Source organism: Crotalus tigris, unplaced genomic scaffold (assembly GCF_016545835.1).
Source record: "Crotalus tigris isolate CLP2741 ecotype Arizona unplaced genomic scaffold, ASM1654583v1 scf7180000019099.140709, whole genome shotgun sequence".
Taxonomy (NCBI): Eukaryota; Metazoa; Chordata; class Lepidosauria; order Squamata; family Viperidae; genus Crotalus; species Crotalus tigris.
The window spans coordinates 47,823-71,393 of record NW_024097374.1 but is presented as its reverse complement, the minus strand read 5'-3'; the positions used below and the strand labels follow the sequence as shown (position 1 = coordinate 71,393).

Here is a 23,571-nt window from a genome sequence, read left to right as displayed (position 1 = left end):
AGAGTAGCTTGACTTCCTCTTCTTTGGGGCAGCCCCTGAGATACTGGAACACTGCTATCATGTCCCCCCTCGTCCTTCTCTTCATTAAACTATTAGACATACCCAATTCCAGCATCCGTTCCTTATATGGTTTGGCCTCCAGTCCCCTGATCATCTTTGTTGCTCTTCTCTGCACTGTTTCTAGAGTCTCAACATCTTTTTTACATCGTGGTGACCAAAACTGGATGCCGTTATTCCAAGTGTGGCCTTACGAAGGCCTTGTAAAGTGGTATTAACATTCACATGATCTTAATTCTATCCCTCTGTTAATGCAGCCTAGCACTGTGTTAGCTTTTTTGTCAGCTGCAGCACACGGCTGGCTCATATCTAAGTGATGGTCCACTAGGACAATAACACACATATAGGCATGCTATCTACATACATATGTGTATACCTACACCCAGTGTTTTTTTTTTGTCATAGAACACACCAGAATGGCATTCTGGCACCTTTTTCCGATGGATTTTCCAAGTTTTAAAAGTTAACTTTTGAAAATTTGATGTTTGGTCCACGTGGACTTGAATCGCCTGCCGAGCGTAGCAAAATCATTCAAACAGTGCATGCGGGCTGCTTGTGTGTCTGAGTCCAATGCACGCATACTTCGTCCGTGCTGGATTAACAAGATGTGAGTTCCGGCACCTTTTTTCTTACAACAAAAGGACTGCCTACACCCTTATATATAAATACACATAAATATTAATCACTGTCCATCTCGAATACATAGCGGAAAGAGGAAGCTTGAGAGTTCACAAGGTTGATACTGTATGGCAGGGGTCCCCAACCTGTGGTCCACGACCCTCTACCAGGCTGTGGCTTATGGGCCACTGGCCCACATGAGTGGCTGGCTGGTGCGTGTGTATTGCAGCCATGCACAGCCCCACTTGCATGAGCATCATCGTGAGAGTTGTGGGTGTTTGCGGCCCCATGCACGAGTGTTTATTTATTTATGAGACTTATATACCGCTTTAAGTGCAAGCACTCTCTAAGCGGTGTACACCAGTAAGCAATATATATATATATATATATATATATATATATATATATAATATATATATATATATATATATATATTTGTTTGTTTTCTGAGGTTTTCGCGGGTGTTTGTATGTAGGTCTTTGGTTGTTCGGGTTTTCTCCCGCGTAAAATTGGAAGTGTCTTGGCGACGTTTCGACGAAGTCCCATTCGTCATCTTCAGGCTGGTGTTTTCAGCTTCGTGCTTCGAGCAGCAATGTGTGGTCTTAGCTGTTTCTTCCTTTTAACTGCCAGTGGGGGTATGAACTGATTGGGTGGGAGCTTGGCTGTGTTCTGATTGGGTGGAGGTGTGTTCTAACCCCTAACCAATCAGAACACACCTCCACCCAATCAGAACACAGCCAAGCTCCCACCCAATCAGTTCATACCCCCACTGGCAGTTAAAAGGAAGAAACAGCTAAGACCACACATTGCTGCTCGAAGCACGAAGCTGAAAACACCAGCCTGAAGATGACGAATGGGACTTCGTCGAAACGTCGCCAAGACACTTCCAATTTTACGCGGGAGAAAACCCGAACAACCAAGGACTACATATATATATATATATATATATATATATATATATATATATATATATATATATATATATTACATTGCCCCCAACAATCTGGGTCCTCATTTTACCTACCCCGGAAGGATGGAAGGCTGAGTCAACCTTGAGCCGGTGAGATTTGAACCGCTGACCTGCTGAACACAGTCAGCTAAAGTGGCCTGCAGTACTGCACTCTAACTGCACTCTAACTACATCATTGTGAGCGTTGCGGGCACTCGCAGCCCCACTCATGAGCAATGGGTGTTTGTGCACACACATTTGTGCACACATGCGTTCCCCCTCCCCACAAACACAAAATCATCCTTTTTTTCCCAATTCCCTCCGCTCCGGGCCACCAATCACAAAAGATTGGGGAACTCTGTTGTATGGAACAAAACTATGACTGAATCTGGATGCTCTGCTTCGGATACCACGGAGCCCCCTACTCCCAGCAGGTAACAGGGAAAACAGATTGTGAAGAGGGTGTGTAGCATCCCAGACAATCGTACAGATCCTGCTGAAGCAACGCTTATGTGCTATGTCCTGGATGGGAGGGAGGGAACTGCCAATGATCTTTTCTGCTGTCCTCACCACTCTGCTTCCTCTCTGAAGCAGTCTTGATACTAGCATGTACAGGTAGTCCTTGACAACAATTGAGCCCAAAATTTCTGCTGCTTAATGAGACAGTTGTTAAGTAAGTTTTGCTTCCATTTTACGATCTTTCTGACCTTAGTTGTTAAGTGAACCATAGCAGTTGTTAAGCTGGTGACATAATTGCTAAGTGAATCTGGCTTCCCCATTGACTTTGCTTGTAAGAAAGTCACACAAGGGGGAATCACATGACCCTGGGACACGGCGACCGTCATAAACCAAGCGACTGTCAATTGCCAAGCATCTGAATTTTGATCACGTGATCATGGGGATGCTACAATGGTTTTAAGTGTGAAAAACGCTCGTAAGTCACTTTTTTTCAGTGGCTGAACGGTCACTAAGCAAACTTTTGTGAGTTGGGGACTGGCTGTATTGCAAGGGACAGCTCCATCAGTTCTTTCAAAGTTTGAATCTGCCCAAATATTGGTTGCTTCAATTAAATGATCTGGCTGCCAAGCAGCTGCATATTTGTGGCTGCTATAAATACTATGAAATCAATCAAATAAATGGATAATCTGAATTTTAGATAATAATTTCAAAATGGCATCCCTCTGAAAGCTTTGACAGTGGAAGCAAGCATGTTTAAATGGAATATCAATTGCTCTTAGCCCATTTTATTTATATATTTCATTTTCTACAAATCCATGAAGGTCAGGTTGGTTCATAGACTATAACTGGCAGTTGGAATATGATGATACTACAGTAGCCAGGATAACAAACTTGCATTTCATGTGAAAAGGAATCTGACAGTTGAAGAATTAACAGCATCGTTGAAAAGCTATTAAAAGTTTGCGGGAGTAGATCAGTTAACGGAATTCCAAAACATCAACAAAACAATATGTATTGATATGCAGATGATAGGGGAGCTAAAATCACTGAAATTAATGGGTAGGCAACGCAGTACAGTGGCTAGGTTGTCCTCCATTTAGCACCACAATTGAGCCCCGAATTTCTGTTTCTAAGTGAGACAGTTGTACAATGAGTTTTGTCTTATTTTAGGACCTTTCCTGCCACCGTTGTTAACTGAATCACTGCAGTTCTTCAGTTAGTAACATGGTTGTGAAGTGAATCTTCTAACTTTGTCCTTTGTGCTCCCTAAAGTTGATGTTTTTCTTGCAGACATTTCATTACTACTATCTAAGTAGTAACATCATAAATGCTAGAAGGAAGTGGGTTTTTTCCTCTGTTTATATGTAGGTGATTTGCCCTGTCAGTGTTGGTGGGAGCATTTGTTGATTGTTTAATGGATGAATGGATGGACGGACGGATGGATGGATGCAAGGATGGATGGATGCATGCAAGGATGGATGGATGCATGCAAGGATGGATGGATGCACAGATGGATGCATGCATGGATAGATGGATGCAAGGATGGATGCATGCATGGATGCACAGATGGATGCATGCATGCATGGATGCATGGATGGATGCAAGGATGGATGGATGCATGGATGGATGAATACAAGGATGGATACATGGATGGATGCATGCATGGATGCACGCATGGATGCATGCATGGATGCACGCATGGATAGATGGATGCAAGGATGTATGCATGCATGGATGCAAGGATGGATGGATGCATGGATGGATGGATGCACGAATGGATGGATACATGGGTGGATGGATGGGTGGGTGGGTGGGTGGATGGATGGATGGATGCAAGGATGGATGGATGCATGCATGGATAGATGCGGGGTTCTTGGTGCTCTCAGAGCTTGGTTGTTTTCCTGCAGACGTTTCATGGCCCAGCTAGGTAACATCATCAATGCTAAAAGGTTGTTGACATACAAGTGGCTTACCTGCCACTTCCTCATCAGCAATCAACACCCAGATAAGAAGAGATTAACACCAACATTAATACTAGACTATCAAGCAGTAAACAGCAGCCTAGTCAAGGAACTATCACAACACTCCCGCCAACACTCACAGGGCATGCCACTGGTATATAAAATGAGAGCAGATCTCATTCCCTTCTAACTCTGATGATGGTGGCTGTTTGGGTCATGAAATGTCTGCAAGAAAACCACCAAGTTCAGAGAGCACCAAGAACCCAAAGTTCAATCTTGAGCTACGTATATTCTTTTCTATTGGTATAGGGAAGGGGTAGGCAACCTTGGCTCTTTTATGACTCGTGGACTTCAACTCCCAGAATTCCTGAGCCAGCCATGCTGAGGAGAAAGGGAGAGGTTGCCATGCTGAGCCATGCCGGCTCAGGAATTCTGGGAATTGAAGTCCACAAGTCATGAAGGGGCCATAGTTCCCCCATGCTGGCTCAGGAATTCTGGGAGTTGAAGTCCACGAGTCATAAAAGAGCCAAGGTTGCCCTACCCCTGGTATAGTGAATAAGAACTTCACCTGACAGCCTCCCATATCGGACAGATTGCTGAGATCCAAAAGCGAATTCTGAACCTTGAACTTTATATGTCAGGTGGGCCTGGATGACCTCTTGAGGTCCGTTGTCTGGAAGATTGAAAAGCTGCCATTGCACCTTAGGTAGCAGTCTCAGCATACCCGATTATACCTCTCAGGCTACTCATAGAAAGAGGAGCAAACTGGGGTACCCGTTTCAGTTCAGGATACAACATCCATGTATCTCCCCCCCCCAAAAAAAACCCCCACCTTACATGGAGATGAATGAATCTGTGGCATCTCGGATGACTTGGGAATGCTGCCGTACACGCCTCTGCAGCTAAAGGAAACAATTCCCAACTTGCTTTTGTGCGGCACCTCCTGTTTATTTCAGAGGGATACGCCATTCTTTCTATTTCTGAACAGCTTCCTGTACCTCGAATAGGGTAGCCAGGGAAGCGTTCTGCCTGATAAACAATATTAATATTGAAGGCATCAGAGTCGAGATACTGAAGCCAGCCAGGGTTGATCTAACCCAGTGATGGCGAACCCTTTAGAGACCGAGTGTCCAAACTGCAACCCAAAACCCACTTATTTATCGCAAAGTGCCAGAGTTGCATGTGCATTGTGGTGCCCTCGGGGGGCAGGGAGCATGGCCCACTGGGTGGGTGTGGCTGCAGTGGTCACGGCAGACTGGGTGAGCGTGGCCGGGGCCAGTCCCTCACCATCTCCGGGGCATCCCTGAGGGGCCAATGCCGCTTGCTCGCTCACTTCCTGCCCTGTCGCTACCAAACGCCACGTGCTTGCTACTCTGGCGAACTCTGCATGCCCACAGAGAGGGTTCTGAGTGCTGCCTCTGGCACGGGTGCCATAGGTTCGCCACCACTGATCTAACCCTTGGCAAAGTTTGGCCCTTTGTGAAGAACTGGGAATTGATTTCTAGAAAGTTGCAGGTTGGGTCCGGGGCGGGGGCGAGGGGGGAGCAGGAAGAATGGTCCAAAGTATATGTCTCTTAGTTGCATAACCCATTAGAGAAGCCTTAGAGCAGGGATAGGCAACCGTGGCTCTTTTATGACTTGTGGACTTCAACTCCCAGAATTCCTGAGCTGGCATGGCTCAGTATGGAAACCTCTCCATTTCCCCTCAGCATGGCTGGCTCAGGAATTCTGGGAGTTGAAGTCCACCAGTCATAAAAGAGCCAAGGTTGCCTACCCCTGCCCTATACCAGGGGTGGGGAACTATGGCCCCTTCATGACTCGTGGACTTCAACTCCCAGAATTCCTGAGCCAGCATGGCTCAGCATGGAAACCTCTCCCTTTCTCCTCAGCATGGCTGGCTCAGGAATTCTGGGAGTAGAAGTCCACGAGTCATAAAAGAGCCAAAGTGCCCTACCCCTGGACTGAGTGATGGCGTTGAAATGACCACTGAGGTAAATGTCCCTTTTTTTTTCAACTGGGAATGGGTTTTTCATCTCAGGTTATAATCTCTTAGGGGAGCACGCCAAGTCTACCCACTGGCCAGCCACCCTTCTCATAGCTTCCCAACAAAAGGGTGTTTCAGCATCACTGATGGCTATCAACTTCTTTCTTACAAACTCCCTTTTTAAATTCTCCTCCTAAACCAGGTTCACACTATCTGAGGCTTCGTATTACAAGCTTTGCTTTCATCTGATTCCAATAACGCTTCGGGTTACTTTTAGTCGAAGATTTTATTTTCCGTCCAGCAATGCGCAGAGAAACAAAACTATTTTATTTTTTTAAAAAAATAGGAATAAGTTGTGAGGCAATTGAATTCAATGGAATCTGTGTTATCGGGATAAGAGCCTCGTGGACTTCAACTCCCAGAATTCCTGAGCCAGCCTGGCTCAGCTTGGAAACTCTCCCTTTTCCCTCAGCATGGCTGGCTCAGGAATTCTGGGAGTTGAAGTCCACGAGTCATAAAAGAGCCAAGGTTGCCTTTTCCTGTCTTAGAGAAACCATCACAGCTATCTTATCCGTTTAAGTCAGGGGTCTCCAAACGTGGCAACTTTTAAGAGTTGGGTGGACTTCAATTCCCAGCATTCCTCAGCCACTCACGCTGGCTAGGGAATTCTGGGAGTTGAAGTCCTCAAGTGTTAAAGTTGCCAAGTTTGGGGACCCTTGCTTTAGTGATTGGGCTACCATTCTATTAAAAGGCAGAGACATCACCTGGCTGAAAAAAGGTCTGTATCGTCTGAGCTGTGGTTTTCCCAGGAGTAACGTATGGCTGCGAGAGTCAGACCCTAAGGGATGCTGAGCAGCAAAGAATTGATGCTTTTAAATTGGGGTGCTGGTGAAAACCAAAGGCACAAATACAGATGGGTCGAGACCTGTCCAAGACTGCATTTTCAAAATAATTATGGCAGTTAAGGGGGGGGGGGAGAATGAATCATTTGTACCTATAAACAATCTCCCTCCATCTTTAAAATGTCAGCGCAGTTCCCCCATTCCTAAATGCGGGATTGTATATATTGGTTGAGTCAGTCTCCAAAGTTGAGTCAGTCTCCAAAACACACTTTTTCTGTGAAGGTTGCTGGGCTGTTAGTTCTGTGCCAAACATCTGATGAGCAGAGCACCTTTCTACATCTCTGCCTCGTAGCAAGGAGGCAGTCCTAGTGGCCCTGAAGCTTTGCACAACCTAAAGTTCCTCCTAAAGCAATGATGGCAAACCTTTCAGAGACCGAGTGCCCAAACTGCAACCCAAAACCCATTTATGCATCGTCGGGTGCCGGGTGGGTGTGGCCCATTGGGTGGGTGTGGCCCAGTGGGTGCACGTGGCGGCGGTGGTAACTGGGTGGAACTAAAAAGTTCAATCAATCAAGTCCAGCTTTGCAAAATCTTTTTTTCCCACGAGAAGTTGAAATTGATTGATTGATTGAACTTTTTTTTTTTTTTTGCACACGGCGGCGGCGGCCTAAAGTGAAAAGGTTTTATAAAACCCAGCTGAAGGCCTAGGACTGGGGCGATGGCACGCGTGCCCACAGAGAGAGCTTTGAGTGCCGCCTCTGGCACCCGGGCCATAGGTTCGTCACCACTTCTGGGCAGGTGTGGACCCGTGTGGAAGACGTCTTCAATCTGGTTGCCTTGTTGAATGATTTACATATGTCCAAAAGGCTCCTGGTGCCTACAATGTGGTCTTTTCGTCACCAGGCCTTCAATCTTTTCAGTTTCAATTCAGGTTAGTCCTTGACTTACAACCACAGCTGAGCCCAAAATTTATGTTGTTAAGTGAGAAATTCGTTAAGTGAGTGTTGCCCCATTTTACAAACTTTCTTGCCAAAGTTGTTAAGTGGATCACTGCAGTTAAGCTGGTAGCAAGGTTGTTAAGTCAGTCTGGCTTCCCCATTGACTTGGCTGGTCAGAAGGTCGCAAAAGGGGGTCAAGTGACACAGCGACCGCCATAATGTGAGAACGCTGCGTGGGAATGCTGCAATGGTTGTCAGTGTGAAAAAATGGTCATAAGTCACTTATGGAAAAGAAATCAGTGCAGGCCATGGACAGTCGGTGTAAAGCTTTTGATGAACCAGACTGAGTTGGAAGAACAAGCAGCTTTTTCCAGGTCAGCTAAATATGGCCTTCTACTTTCACCGTCCAGGTCTTCCATTTTGATATGCCTGTTCTTTGCTTTAAACTGCTCACAACTCCAGCCTTGGTTATATAAACAGAGGCATTGAATCAAAATTTAGTAGAGAAGAACCAGGGGTGACATGATAGCAGTGTTCCAGTATCTCAGGGCCTGCCCCAAAGAAGAGGGAGTCAAGCTATTCTCCAAAGCGCCTGAAGGCAGGACAAGAAGGAACGGGTGGAAACTCATCAAGGAGAAAAGCAACCTGGAACTAAGGAGAAACTTCCTGACAGTGGAAACCAGTGGAACAACCTGCCTCCAGAATGTTCCAACACTGGAAGTTTTTAAGAAGAGACTGGACAGCCATTTGTCCGAAATGCTGAGCAGGGGGTTGGACTAGATGACCTCCAAGGTCCCTTCCAACTTTATCATCATCATCATCATCATCATTATCATCATCATCATCATCATTTATTATATCACATGAAGTATCAGTACCACTTTATAAAGCCTGGAATACTGCATCCAGTTTTGGTCCGCACATTACAAAAAAGATATTGAGATTTTGGAAGAAGTGCAGAGATGAGCAATTAAGATGATTAAAGGCCTGGAGACTAAAACATATGAAGAACAGCTGCAGGACTTGGGTTTGGCCAGTCTAGAGCAGCAATGGCGAACCTATGGCACGTGTTGCCGGAGGCGGCACTCAGAGCCCTCTCTGTGGGCACGCGCGCCGTCGCCCCAGCCCCGCATCCCCCCACAGCCCCCTCCTCACCAGCAGCCCCCCTGGAGGAGAGTCATCCCCAGGCTCGGCCTACGCGGAGTAGCGCAGTCAAGAACATGGCAGCCGGGCAGCAGGGACAAGATTCCGCCCTCATGGCCCTTCACGTGCAGATTCTGCTGTGGGGCGCAGGCAGAAGGCGTGGCTGCCATGGCGCTGCAGGGCCACCTGGGTGATCTGCTGTGGTGGGCAGTGGAGGCGGTGGGTGGCCCTGTGGGCAGGCAGGGTGGGGTGGAGCGGGGGGTGGGCAGGAGACGGGGTGGTTTGGGGGCACTCAGTCTCTAAAACAGTGTTTCTCAACCTTGACAATTTTAAGGCATGTGGACTTCAACTCCCAGAATTCCACAGCCAGCAATGCTGGCTGTGGAATTCTGGGAGTTGAAGTCCACATGCCTTAAAATTGTCAAGGTTAAGAAACACTGCTCTAAAAGGTTCGCCATCACTGGTCTACAGAAAAGGACTAGAGGGGACATGATAGCAGTCTTCCAGTACTTGAGGGGCTGCCACAAAGAGGTCAATTCATTTTCCAAAGCACCTGAAGGCAGGACAAGAAGCAACGGATGGAAACTAATCAAGGAGAGAAGCAACCTGGAACTAAGGAGAAACTTCCTAACAGTGAGGACAATTAACCAGTGGAATGACTTGCCTTCGGAAGTTGTAGGGGCTTCATCACTGGAGATTTTAAAGAAGAGACTGGAACAGCCGATGTAAAAAAGATGTTGAGACTCTGGAAAGAGTGCAGAGAAGAGCAACAAAGGTGATTAGGGGACTGGAGGCTAAAACATATAAGGAACGGTTGCTGGAATTGGGGATGTCCAGTTTAAGGAAGAGAAGGGCGAGGGGGGACATGATAGCTGTGTTCCAATATCTCAGGGGCTGCCCCAAAGAAGAGGGAGTGAAGCTATTTTCCAAAGTGCCTGAAAGCAGGACAAGAAGCAACGGATGGAAACTCATCAAGGAGAGAAGCAACCTAGAACTAAGGAGAAACTTCCTGACAGTTAGAACAATTAACCAGTGGAACAACCTGCCTCCAGAAGTGGTGAATGCTCCAACACTGGAAGTCTTTAAGAAGAAACTGGACAGCCATTTGTCCGAAATGATATAGGGTTTCCTGCCTGAGCAGGGGGTTGGACTAGATGACCTCCAAGGTCCCTTCCAACTTTATCATTATTATTATTAATACAGCCGCTTGTGTCAAATTGTATAGGGTCTCCCGCTTGAGCAGGGGGTTGGACTAGAAGACCTCCAAGGTCCCTTCCCACTCTGTTATTCTGTTCTGTTCTTGCCTGGTTCAAATTCAAACGCATAGAAAGCGGGAGAGGGGTTGTTTTGTTTTTTTTTTTGATGATCTGGCCCCCTCAAGGCTGAGAATATGATGTGCACTTGTCGGATGTGGGGGTGTAGGTTTTTTTGTCTGAGAAGTTGACCGTGTGCCAGTTGTTTAAGGATTTTATTTCTTCCACTTCTGGGGAAGAGTTTAAAAGGGGGGGGGTGGAGTGGGAAGGACAAGACCCAAAGGACAGGATGTGTCTATTGCTAAGAGATGTTAAAAACCCAGCGACCTCTCCTTTGATAAAGGTTTGGCTGGCTCCGACTGTGTGTTTGTGTTTTTTTTTTTTTTAAGTGGTAGCATCTCCATTAGCATTAATGGGGTAAGTACATCAGGCGAGGCATCTTGGAGGTTAATCAGGCTTCCTGGCTGGATCGGTGCCGTCAATAGCCAGTGGCGCCTGGTTCTGTTGGCTTGGCAGAGGTTTTCCTGACAACACACCTGCCCAAGCCTTCTGTGTCAGTCATTTCCCCATGAATAATTGAAGGCAAACGCTCAGCTGCTAATTGATGAACACTAATGTGTTTTCTAATCACTGCAGTTTGAGGTTTTAGCACTAAACAAAGCCCGTGGCCATTGATTTGTGGATTCGGCTGCAGCCCTGAATCTGCTTTCTCCTCCCCCACCCCACCCCCACCCCCCCTCCAATTCTGATCTGTAATAATAAGCCTTATCGGTTTGTCAAAATATAAAACACCAGAGAGAAATTCGAAAGAGTAATAGAAAACTAGAAGAAGGGGGGGGGGAAGCAAAAAAGATTAACAGAGGGATAGAATCAAGATCACGTGAAGTGTTAGTACCACTTTACAAGGCCTTGGTAAGGCCACGCTTGGAATACGGCATCCGGTTTTGGTCACCACGATGTAAAAAAGATGTTGAGACTCTAGAAAAAGTGCAGAGAAGAGCAACAAAGTTGATTAGGGGACTAGAGGCTAAAACATATAAAGAACAGTTGATGGAATTGGGCATGTCTAATTTAATGAAGAGAAGGACGAGGGGGGACAGGATAGCAAGTCTTCCAGTATCTCAGGGGCGGCCCCAAAGAAGAGGGAGTCAAGCTATTCTTCAAGGCGCCTGAAGGCAGGACAAGAAGCAACGGATGGAAACTAACCAAGGAGAGAAGCAACCTAGAGCTAAGGAGAAACTTCCTGACAGTTAGAACAATTAACCAGTGGAACAACCTGCCTCCAGAAGCAGTGAATGCTCCAACACTGGAAGTTTTAAAGAAGAGACTGGACAGCCATTTGTCTGAAATGATATAGGGTTTCCTGCCTGAGCAGGGGGTTGGAATAGATGACCTCCCAGGTCCCTTCCAACTTTATTACTATTATTAAATAGCGTAAAGAGGGAAAAGAAAAGAAAAAAGCACCAACTTCTGACTCTCTTTAGCACCGTAGAAGATAACAACATTACAATCACAACTTTTTTTACTTTTGAACCACAATACGTGCAACACGCTTTCTATAACAATAAACCTGTCTGTTAGCAAAAATAAATAAAAAATAAAAAAATCAAGATTTCGTTTTCCTTTTTCGTTGCCAGCGCAAAATCTGGGACCAATTTCAGAATAGAAACTGGGTTAGATATATTCTCATTTTTGGACAATAAGAATCTGCTTGACCGTCTCTGCTTCTCTTTGCTGTGGGGATCTGAACGGGGAGCTTTGTGGAATTCTGCCACTATATTTGAAGCTCCATCTTTTACCCTGGGAAATGGAGTTGATCTTAAGCTTTTGGGAGTCCTAATGATGAACATAACTTTCTCATTTGATTCTGTATCCTCCAAGATGGGCAGAGAAGACCAACAAAAGCGATAAAGGCTCTGGTGACTAAATCTTATGTGTTATTACTTTTTATTAAATTTATTGGCCTCCCATCTAGTTTTGAAGCGACCCTGGGTAGCTTAGAGCAGTGTTTCCCAAACTTGACAATTTTAAGGCATGTGGACTTCAACTCCCAGAATTCCACAGCCAGCGTTGCTGGCTGTGGAATTCTGGGAGTTGAAGTCCTCATGCCTTAAAATTGTCAAGTTTGGGAAACACTGGCTTAGAGCATAAAAAAATACATTAATATTATCAAGTATAAATATTCCAACCCAATGAAATGACAGACAAAAACCATATAATGAAGAGTTGAGCTAGGGATGTTCAGTCTATCAAAGAGAAGGTTCGGGAGGACATGTTAACTTTCTTACAGTACAGGTGGTCCTTGATATAGGACCACAATTAGCCCTAAATTTTTGTTGCTAAGTGAGGCATTTGTTAAGTGAATTTTGCCTCATTTCACGAACTTTCTTGCCATCGTTGTTAAGTGAATCGCAGCAGTGGTTAAATTAGTAACACGGTTGTTAAATAAATCTGGCTTTCCCCATTGACTTTGCTCGTCAGAAGGTCGCACAAGGTGATCACATCACCCGGGACACTGGAGTCGTCATAAATGTGAGTTAGTTCCCAAGCGTCTAAAATGTGATCATGCCTGGCAGGATTATAATAATATAATAGTAGTAATAAAGTTGGAAGGGACCTTGGAGGTCATTTAGTCCAACCCCCTGCTCGGGCAGGAAACCCTACACCATTTCGGACAAATGGCTGTCCAGTCTCTTCTTAAAAACTTCCAGTGTTGGAGCATTTACTGCTTCTGGAGGCAGGCTGTTCCACTGATTAATTGTTCTCACTGTCAGGAATTTTCTCCTTAGTTCTAGGTTGCTTCTCTCCTTGATTAGTTTCCACCCGTTGCTTCTTGTCCTGCCTTCAGGTGCTTTGGAAAATAGCTTAATTCCTCTTCTTTATGGCAGCCCCTGAGATATTGGAATACTGCTATCATGTCCCCCCTTGTCCTTCTCTTCGTTAAACTAGACATACCCAATTCTAGCAACCGTTCCTTATATGTTTTAGTCTCCAGTCCCCTAATCATCTTTGTTGCTCTTCTCTGTACTCTTTCTAGAGTCTCAACATCTTTTTTACATCGTGGTGACCAAAACTGGATGCAGTATTCCAAGTGTGGCCTTACCACGGCATTGAAGAGTGGTATTAATACTTCATGTGATCTTGATTCCATCCCTCTGTTAATGCAGCCCAGCACTGTGTTGGCCTTTTTGGCAGCTGCAGCACACTGCTGGCTCATATTTAAGTGATTGTCTGCTAGGACTCCGAGGTCCCTCTCACAGTTACTACTATTGAGTAGTCCTGAGTCAGCCAGCTGGTTTTCATGCCTAAGGCAGGACTAGAACTCAGAGCCTTAACCAGTAGACCCAACCGGAATTACCTCTATCTTCCAAGATAATCCATAGCTCAGAAAATATTAAACCGTAGGTAGATGTCAATATCCTGAGGGAAAACCAAAGGAAGGGGTAACATTTCCATGTGGATTTTTGCGAAGATGTTTTTTTTTTTTTAAAAAAAAAATTAAGATTAATGAAGAAAGGCGATGGAATGCAACGGCAGGAAATAGATTGATTCTTTCTTCCCTGCCTGCCTACCTGTATGTTATTGGTTTGCTCTGTGGTACCCCTGTCCTCTATATTGACTCTGAAAGCCACAGGGGACATCAGCAGAAATGGCAATCTGAAAATTAATTGCCACGTCTAGGCTGGTGCATCGGTACTTGCATACTGGGTGCTTGAAAGTATGAATGTGGGAGATGAGATGCGTCCAATTTCCTCCCTAATTAAGATATGTTTACATTTTGTGGAATGTAGAGATGGCGATAGAACTGAAGATGTCAGCTTAGCACAGTGTTTCTCAACCTTGACAATTTTAAGGCATGTGGACTTCAACTCCTAGAATTCCACAGCCAGCATTGCTGGCTGTGGAATTCTGGGAGTTGAAGTCCACATGCCTTAAAATTGTCAAGGTTGAGAAACACTGGACTTAGCACAAGGCCAAGGGCAGTAGGTGCCCTCCAGATGTTTCAAGGAGCTCCTGCAGTCTCTTGCATTGGCCATCCTGGTAGGAGCCAAGGTCAGCTGTAGTCCGAAACCTCTGGATGGGATCAAATCTCCTGTCCTTGTTCTAGCAAATTACAGCATGAACATGTGAACAGTGAGGGGTCCTTGATGCTCTCTGAGCTCGGTGGTTTACTTGAAGACATTTCATGACCCAAACTAGGTAACATCATCAGTGCTAGAAGGGTTTGTGGAGAGGAGGAGGAGGATCTATCTATCTAGCTCTAACTCAGTGGTTCTCAACTTTTTAATGCCGTGACCCCAACCGGTTGTAAGTTGAGGACTACCCAACCGGTCGTAAGTCGAGGGCTTTCCCTACCCAGGAGCGCCACGCATGCGTGGTGCCGCCCTTTGCGCCGGCCGAGGCGTAGCTGGCAAGGGGCAGTGACAGCGCAGGCCGACCACCGGCTGGGCCACCAGCTGGCCCAGCCCAAGGGAGGTAAGGGACCCGCCAGGCCCCACGCACGCCAGCAACCCTCCCTGAGCCCGCCGGCATCCCACCTCCCACCCCTGGCCCTCTTTTACTTACATTTTTAGTAGTTGCTCAGCAGGGAGGGGTGGAAGCTTCCAGACAGCTCGCCTTCGCTGCAGACAACTTGCAGCACCGTTTGCAGAATGGGGCTTTTGACGGGCTCAGCCGGGCAGAGACAGCCTGGACAATTCCTATTGGCTTTTGAAAGCCAATAGAATTAGGCTCTATTCAAGAAAGTCTATTCTATTGGCTTTCAAAAGCCAATAGAATAAAAAGGAGTAGCACAGCTAAGGAAAAGGGGAAAAAATGGTGGACTGCGTTGTTTGGCGACCCCCGTGAAATGGTTGTTTGGCCCCAAATGGGGTCCTGACCCACAGGCTGAGAACCGCTGCTCTATCCATCTCTCTGTCTCTCTCTATTTCTTTCTCTCTCATCTATCTATATCCATCTCTCTCTTTCTATCCATATCTATCTGTCTGTCCATCCGTCCGTCCATCCATCCATCCATCCATCCACTCACATCTATCTATTTATCTCTCTCTCTCTCCATCCATATCTGTCTGTCTGTCTGTCTATTTCCGTCCATGCATCTATCTATCTATCTATCCATCCATCCATCCATCCTTCCACCTATCCACATCTATCATCCAAGCATCCCTCCCTCCCTCCCTCCCTCTTTCTCTCCACATACACACACAAACACATAAATATATGGATAAAGTACCTGATGCTGATTGATAATCCAAACACCTTTTACTACATTCTGTTTTTCTCGCCACACGTTTTACTTATATCCGAAATCAGTTCATTTAGAAATGTGAAAGGTTTCACTTTTTGCTGTACCGGGGCCTTTGATGAACGACGTGCCTATCAGAGTAAGAACAACGGTTAAAATGAGTTTTGTGTTATCTGCCATTCATTTAATGGTTTGTCTGTCTGCTTATTTAACAGACCATCAAAACTGGGCTCACCATGGTTGGAAAAGTGGTAACCCAGCTGACGGGCACTTCGCCGTCAGGAACGGTGGAAGAAGAAATCGTAGCGCACAGCAATAGCCGACGCAGTCCCTTGATCCCCGGAATTGTCACTGTTATTGATACCGAGATGGTTGGAGAAGGACAGGTAAGAACATTCCTCTGAGGAACAAAACAAAAAAGCTAGCCCCTCAAGAGATTTAGAGCAGGGGTGTCAAACTCAATTTCATTGAGGGCCGCATCAGCATTGCGGTTGCCCTCGGGGGGGGGGGCGGGTGTGTGTGGCCAGGTTGGGTGCAGCCTACTGGGTGGGTGTGGATGGAGTGGGTGTAGCCTACTGGGTGGGCATGGCCAGCTCTACATCATTCGCGTCAAGGGTGCCTGTGGGGCCCTGGGCAGGAGTGGGACAGATCTGAGGGTCTCTGGCAGAAGGGGGTGGGACCAGGGCAAGGGCCAAGACATGGTCCACTGGAGGAGCCTCACTGTTCTTCTCAGGCCATGCAGGGGGCTCTTATGGAGCTAAGACTGAATGTGTTTCAGCATAGATGGCCACCACAAAATTGTACATTGTCTGCCTCCTGGCCTGGGCCAGGGCCAAGGCAGCGGGGGCCGTTCCCTCACTGTTTCCAGGATGGCTTCACGTGCCACATGAAACCACTTCGCGGGCCGCATCCGGCCCCCAGGCCTTGTGTTTGACATGCCTCATTCAGCGTTTCAAAGGTTATGAAATGTGCCTTATTCTTGGCCAATTCTTGGGAAATGATCTGCAGGCCACGTGGCCTTTTATTGGTGGCTGGGTGGTGGGCTAGTCCAGGGGTCCCCAATCCCCGGTCCGTGGCATGCCAGCAACCGGTCTGCACAAACAAGCAAAGCCCCATCCGTGGGATGCAGGCAGTGCACAAAATCACACACTCTCCAGTCCATGGAAAAAAATTGGGGGACCTCTGGGCTAGACAGCTGATCCTCTTCCTGAAGAACCCTGATGTCATCTGGAAAAGACGGTGCCGAAGGCTGGAACTGAGCACATGTTTGCGCTGTCATCAAATTCAGTAATCCTGGAACAGCTCTTCCTCTAAATGGAAACTTTATTGTGGTTCTTTTGTTATGCCCACTCCTGCTCTTGTTTCCCCACCCCCACCCCGAGAGGAATTTGACAAAAGTTTGATTTGCCCAAATATGAGACTTGTCATTCCCCCAAGCATTCCTGGTTGAATCTGATTTGTTTTTTGTTGTTGTTGTTGTTGTTTGTTTTGGTTTGGGCCCTGTCATAACTTGTATACCCGTGGGGTTGATTTATTGCGGAGGAAGTGCTAATTGGGAGTGAATGGAAGCCAGCTTGTGTACAGCTGAAGGAGATTTGCAGAGATGACATTTTTCACGATGTCGAGGGTGAAACGTCCCTCTCTATCGTCTTTGCGCTTGCTAGACATTGAAGCTGAGGGACAGTGTGGTGGTTTGGGTCGGATGGCAGAGAAGAACCTGTTGTGAAGTGTGGTCCAAATCCAAGATAACGGCCGCAAATGAGGAATTGTTTCCATAGAAAAGGCCTACTGCTTATCAAAGTTCAGCTACCTCAGAGGTGGGGAACCTTGGCCCTTTTATGACTCGTGGACTTCAACTCCCAGAATTCCTGAGCCAGCCATGCTGAGGAGAAATGGAGAGGTTTCCAAGCTGAGCCATGCTGGCTCAGGAATTCTGGGAGTTGAAGTCTACGAGTCATGAGGGGTCCATAGTTCTCCTATGTTGGCTCAGGAATTCTGGGAGTTGAAGTCCACAAGTCTTACAGCTGCCAAGGTTGAGGACCCCTGATATAGGGCAGGGGTGGGGAACCTTGGCTCTTTTATGACTTGTGGACTTCAACTCCCAGAATTCCTGAGCCAGCCACGCTGAGGAGAAAGGGAGAGGTTTCCAAGCTGAGCCATGCTGGCTCAGGAATTCTGGGAGTTGAAGTCTACGAGTCATGAGGGGTCCATAGTTCTCCTATGTTGGCTCAGGAATTCTGGGAGTTGAAGTCCACAAGTCTTACAGCTGCCAAGGTTGAGGACCCCTGATATAGGGCAGGGGTGGGGAACCTTGGCTCTTTTATGACTTGTGGACTTCAACTCCCAGAATTCCTGAGCCAGCCACGCTGAGGAGAAAGGGAGAGGTTTCCAAGCTGAGCCATGCTGGCTCAGGAATTCTGGGAGTTGAAGTCCATGAGTCATAAAAGAGCTCTGAGCTACCTCAATATATTGAGTAGTTTAGTCAGTGATTTTGAAACAGGGCCTCGCTCTAAAACGAGGAACTATGGCCCCTTTACAACCTGAGGCCTTCAACATGCTTATCGCCTTAAAGAGGCAATGCAGGTCGTCCTTGGCTTACAACCGTTTGTTTAGTGACCGTTGGAAGTTACTACAGCCACCGAAAAAAGTGACTTGTGACCATTTTCATCATTTATGACAGTTGCAGCGTCCCCATGGATGTCACCTGATCAGAATTCAGATGCTTGGCAACTGGCTCATAATTATGACGGTCGCACTGTCCCGGGTCATGTGATCCCCTTATGAGCACTTCTGACAAGCAAAGTCAGTGGGGAAAGCAGATTCACCTAACAATGATGTTATTAACTTAACCATTGTGGAAAGAAAGGTCGTAAAACTCTCTTAACCACTGCCTTGCTTAGCAACAGAAATTTTGGGTTCAACTATGCCCAAAAGTCGAGGATCTATCTGTCTGTCTGTCTGTCCGTCCGTCCGTCCGTCCATCCGTCCGTCCATCCATCCATCCATCCATCTATAATCTATCTATCTATCTATCTATCTATCTATCTATCTATCTATCTATCTATTTATCTATCTATCTACCCATCCATCCATCCATCCATCATCTATTCATCCATCATCCATCCATTCATCCATCCATCTATCTGTCTGCCTATCTATCTATCTATCTATCTATCCATCCATCCATCCATCCATCATCTATTCATCCATCATCCATCCATCCATCCATCCATCTGTCTGTCTATCTATCCGTCCATCCATATCTATCTATCTATCTATCTATCTATCTATCTATCTATCTATCTATCTATCTATCTATCTATCTATCTATCTAACCAAGCCCAGAATTTATGTTGCTGAGAAATGCGTTGAGTGAATTTTGCCCCATTTTATGACCATCGGTTAACTGAATCACTGCAGTTGGTAAATTAGTAACACAGTTGTTAGCTGAATCGGACTCCCCCATTGAATTTGCTTCTCAGAAGGTCGCAAAAGGGAATCACATCACCCCGGGACATGCATCCATCATAAAAGTGAGTCAGTTGCCAAGCATCCACATATAAATCACATGACCAGGGGGATCCTGAAAAGTGTCCTAAGTCACTTTTTGCGGTGCCCTTGTAACTTTGAACGGTCACTGTTGTAAGTCAAGGAGTACCTGTTCTATTTCAGACTAATTGTGATGTGGCCTACATCAGAGGTCTCCAACCTTTTGGGCACCAGGGACCGCTTCTGTGGAGAGAGGTTTTTCTATGGACCGGAGGGTGTGTGTGGTTTTGTGTGCTGCCTGCATCCCGCGGATGGGGCTTCGCTTGTTTGTGCGGACTGGTTGCTGGCATGCAGCAGCCCGGTACCGGTCCATGGCCCGGGGTTTGGGGACCCCTGGCCTACATAATGATGTCCCCTCTCCCTGGGCTGTTGAGAGAGTGACAGAAACTGACTCAAAGTCACTTGCCGGCTTGCATGCCAAAGGGAGCTTGTGGTCTCCTGTTTTCTCATCCAGACTTTTACCTCTTTGGTAAATTGAATTTCAGTTTTCATAAGGACGGGTTTGAAGAAATAAACAGACTCAGTTGACCCTCAAAGACTCAGACTCTGTGTAATGAAAGATAGCATGGAGCCCCAAAGGAGCCCAACTCTGCCTATTTCATTTAAGATTTCACAAGCTTCGTTTATTTTAGAATAAGGTTGGTTGGTCCATTCAAGGTTTATTATACTTTCCTGGAAAATACACTTTCTTTTCTTTTCTATAAAACCAGGAAAAAAAGGGGAGGGGGGGTAAAGGGAGAATGAAATTCTGCTTCATAAATTTCTCATGAAGCCGTTTTTTTTTTAATGCAGTCATTATTTCTGACGGTTCAGTGTCTGCTCCCAGACTCCTCTTGCAAAGAGCTTGGCTAATAAAATGATTTATCGTAGGTTTTTAAGTTGCCTTATATATGATTTAGAGGAATTTTTTTTTTTGCCTTTAATGAACTTGGCCTCTGATCTTCGTAGTAATCATGAGCTGGCCTGCTTAATGGATACGATAAAAAACTGGTTTCTTTGGGGTATTTGTGTGTGTGTGTGTAAAACGACGGCACTTGGGCTATTTAAGTGAGCTAAAGACATTTTTTGTTTCCTTCCCTGAACTTCCTGAAATATCATAGAACAGGGGTTCTCAACCTTGGCAACTTTAAGACTTGTGGACTTCAACTCCCAGAATTCCTCAGCCAGCTTTGCTGGCTGAGGAACTCTGGGGGTTGAAGTCCACAAGTCTTAAAGTTGCCAAGGTTGAGAACCCCTGTTATAGAATAACTGCAAGCAGGAGAATACATTTAGTTCTTGGGACATCCTGCTGCTGTGCTTTGGGGATGAGGAATTCTGCTGGAATTAAGAGAGCAGAACAGAATAGCAGAGTTGGAAGGGACCTTGGAGGTCTTTTAGTCCAACCCCCTGCTCAAATTGTTGTTGTTGTTAGTTGCGAAGTCGTGTCCGACCCATCGCGACCCCATGGACCACGTTCCTCCAGGCCTTCCTGTCCTCTACCATCTTCTGGAGTCCATTGAAGCTCACGCCTCCTGCTTCAGGGACTCCATCCAACCACCTCATTCTCTGTCGTCCCCTTCTTCTCTTGCCCTCCATCTTTCCCAGCATCAGGCCCTTCTCCAGTGAGTCCTTCCTTCTCATTAGGTGGCCAAAGGACTTGAGTTTCAACTTCAGGATTTGGCCTTCTAAAGAGCAGTTGGGGTTGATCTCCTCCAGGACTGACCGGTTTGAATGCCTTGCAGTCCAGGGGACTCGCAGGAGTCTTCTCCAGCACCAGAGTTCAAAGGCCTCCATTCTTTGGCCCTCAGCCTTTCTTATGGTCCAACTTTCACAGCCATGCATTGCAACTGGGAAAACCATGCTCTTGACTGCTCAAATAGGAAACCCTGTACCATTTCAGACAAATGATTGTCCAATCTCTTCTTAAAAACCTCCAGTGTTGGAAACCCCACAATTTCTGGAGGCAAGTTGTTCCACTGGTTAATTATTCTCACTGTTGAGAAATTTCTCTTTCATTCTAGGTTGGACCTCTCTTTGATAAGCGTCCATTCATTACTTCTTGTCCCGCCCTCAGGGCCTTTGGAGAACAGGTTGACACCCCCCCTCTTCCTTGTGGCATCCCCTTAGATATTGATAAGACTGCTATCATGTCACACCTGGTCCTTCTTTTCATTAAATCAGACCTACCCAATTCCTGCAACCGTTCCTCATATGGTTCAACCTGTCTCTGGAATTGGGGCGCGGAGTTTCAGAATTTTGTAATCTGACCATAAAGGGGGGGGGGAGATCTTACCCTGGCAGGTTCCTTTCCTTGTTCTTATCCTCTACCATCACCCCTGGTCTTCTCAGTTCAAAAGCCTCAAAATTCAAGGAACCAGTAACAGGGTGCAGAGGGTGAAGTCTGCCAAAAGCTCCTCCAATGGACCTGGGACTGATGGGCCTTGTTTCAAAGATCCTAGTATTGTCTGTACTGCATTGTGGTGGAGAGGATGAACTGGGGCGAGGATATGTCATGCGCAAAAGATCAGGGCCACACACGAAGGTCCAGTTAAACTGATTTTTGGCTACTCATACCGATGCACAGGTTAGCCCGTCCTAGGACAGTGGTGGCGAACCTATGGCACGCGTGCCAGAGGTAGCACTCAGAGCCCTCTCTGTGGGCACGCGTGCCATCGCCCCAGCAGAATTCGCCAGAGTAGCGAGCACGTGGTGTTTGGAAGCGACAGGGCAGGAAGTGAGCGAGCAAGCGGCGTTGGCCCCCCAGGGATGCCCCGCAGATGGCAAGGGACTGGCCCCTGCCGCCCTGGCCCCAGCCACACTCACCCAATCTGCCGTGACCACTGCAGCCACGCCCATCCAGTGGGCCACGCCCCCGTGCCCCCCCCCCCGAGGGCAGCACAATGCTGATGCAGTCCTGGCACTTTGGGTTGCAGTTTGGGCACTCGGTCTCTAAAAGGTTCGCCATCACTGGCCTAGGAGTTAGATAAAGGTTTGCAGAATTCAAGGGAGGTTGGACTTTGTCTGCTTGTGGCTATGTAGGGATTCTAGACTGATTCCTCTTTTGACTCCGCCTCCAGTTTCTGCTACTCTTTCCCTACATCACGCTCCTGACTTTTATTTCAGATCAAGGGTCTTGCTAATAAACCATAGCCTGGTAATAATTTCTCAGGATCATAAGAGGAGGGTACTCTTGATGAGATGCAGAATATACAAGAACAACAGGTAAAATTTATGAAAAGACTAGGATGGAAGGGACCAAATTGCCGACCCGTCCTGAGGCTTGGATCCATCTAGACCAGGGCTTTTCAACCAGTGGTACGGGTACCCCCTGTGGTCCATTGGCACCTGGCAGGTGGTACGCGACCATCCTAGAAAAGTGGTAGCGGGGGAGGGGAATGAGCTGAACCGGTGGCAGCACCACACAAGCCTGAGCGAGAGATGGCTGGAGCTGCAGGGCTGTCAGGGCTCAGCGGAAGCGCCAGGATCAGTGCCGCTTTCCAGCTGATCGGCGCTTCTTTGGAGCTGTCAGGGCTCAGTGGAAGAGCCAGGGTCAGCGCCAGGCTCCAGCTGGAGCTCGGTGCTAATCCTGGTGCTTCTGCTGAGCCCAGAAGAAGTGCTGATCATCTGGAATGTTGCAGCATCTCCAGGGTCTTGTGATTTACATTCAGATGCTTGGCAACTGATTCATATTTATGACAGTCACAGTGTCCCAGGGTCATGTGAAGTGACCAAAACCTGCTGCAACCACCCAGCAGACGGGGTGAATAAAAACCAAACACCCCCCACCCCACCCCCACTGCCAATCCTCAACAGAAATGCTCACAACAATGAAAACCTCGGGCAGGAGGAAGAGCGCCGCCGGGTGGGCAGGCAGGTGTCTTGCTTGGCTGTGGCTTGGGGGGGCACTTTTTTCAGTGCCATTGTAACTTTGAATAGTCACTAAGTGAACTGTTGTAAGTCGAGGACTACCTATACTTTACTACTTTTTTCCTTTTTTTTTTTTTGGGTCATCAAGTTTTTGACACCTTGCTAGGCGACTGTTGGTACTCGGATGTTGCCATATCCTAAAAGTGATACAATGGGTGAAAAGGTTGAAAAGCCCTGCCTTAGCAGATCCTGTATGGAGCAGGAGGTCGGATCAGATGATCTCTAAGGTCCCTCTCCAATTCTATGATTGTCAACACTGAAATATTGCTGATATCAATGGTCAATTGTCTTTTCATAAATTTTACTTGTTGTTCTTATGTACTCTGTTGGCTCTTTTGATGTTAGACACCCCAGGTATACCAAGGCTTAATTTTGAGTCCTGCCGCTGGCAAAAAATCAATGAATTGGCCACACGCTGGAAGGGAATGAAATTCTCTGGATTGCATAATAATAATAATAATAAATAATAATAATAATAGTAATAACAATAATAGTAATAGTAAAGTTGGAAGGGACATTGGAGGTCATCTAGTCCAACCCCCTGCTCAGGCAGGAAACCCTACACCAGCGGTTCTCAACCTATGGGTCGCGACCCCATTTGGGGTCGATCGACCATTTTACGGGGGTCGCCAAACAATGCGATCCGCCATTTCCCCCCCAGGGGGCG

At 46.8% G+C, this 23,571-nt stretch overlaps 1 protein-coding gene across 1 annotated transcript in view; it reads left to right on the top strand.

Annotated features, from left to right (window-relative positions):
* The window catches only part of LOC120315395 (breast carcinoma-amplified sequence 3-like), a 128,251-nt gene that overhangs the window by 63,696 nt on the left and 40,984 nt on the right, over nt 1–23,571 (top strand). Inside the window, exon 6 of the mRNA XM_039359667.1 lies at nt 15,665–15,835. Coding sequence (XP_039215601.1) covers nt 15,665–15,835 — 171 coding nt within the window. The remainder of the gene's footprint in view (nt 1–15,664; nt 15,836–23,571) is intronic.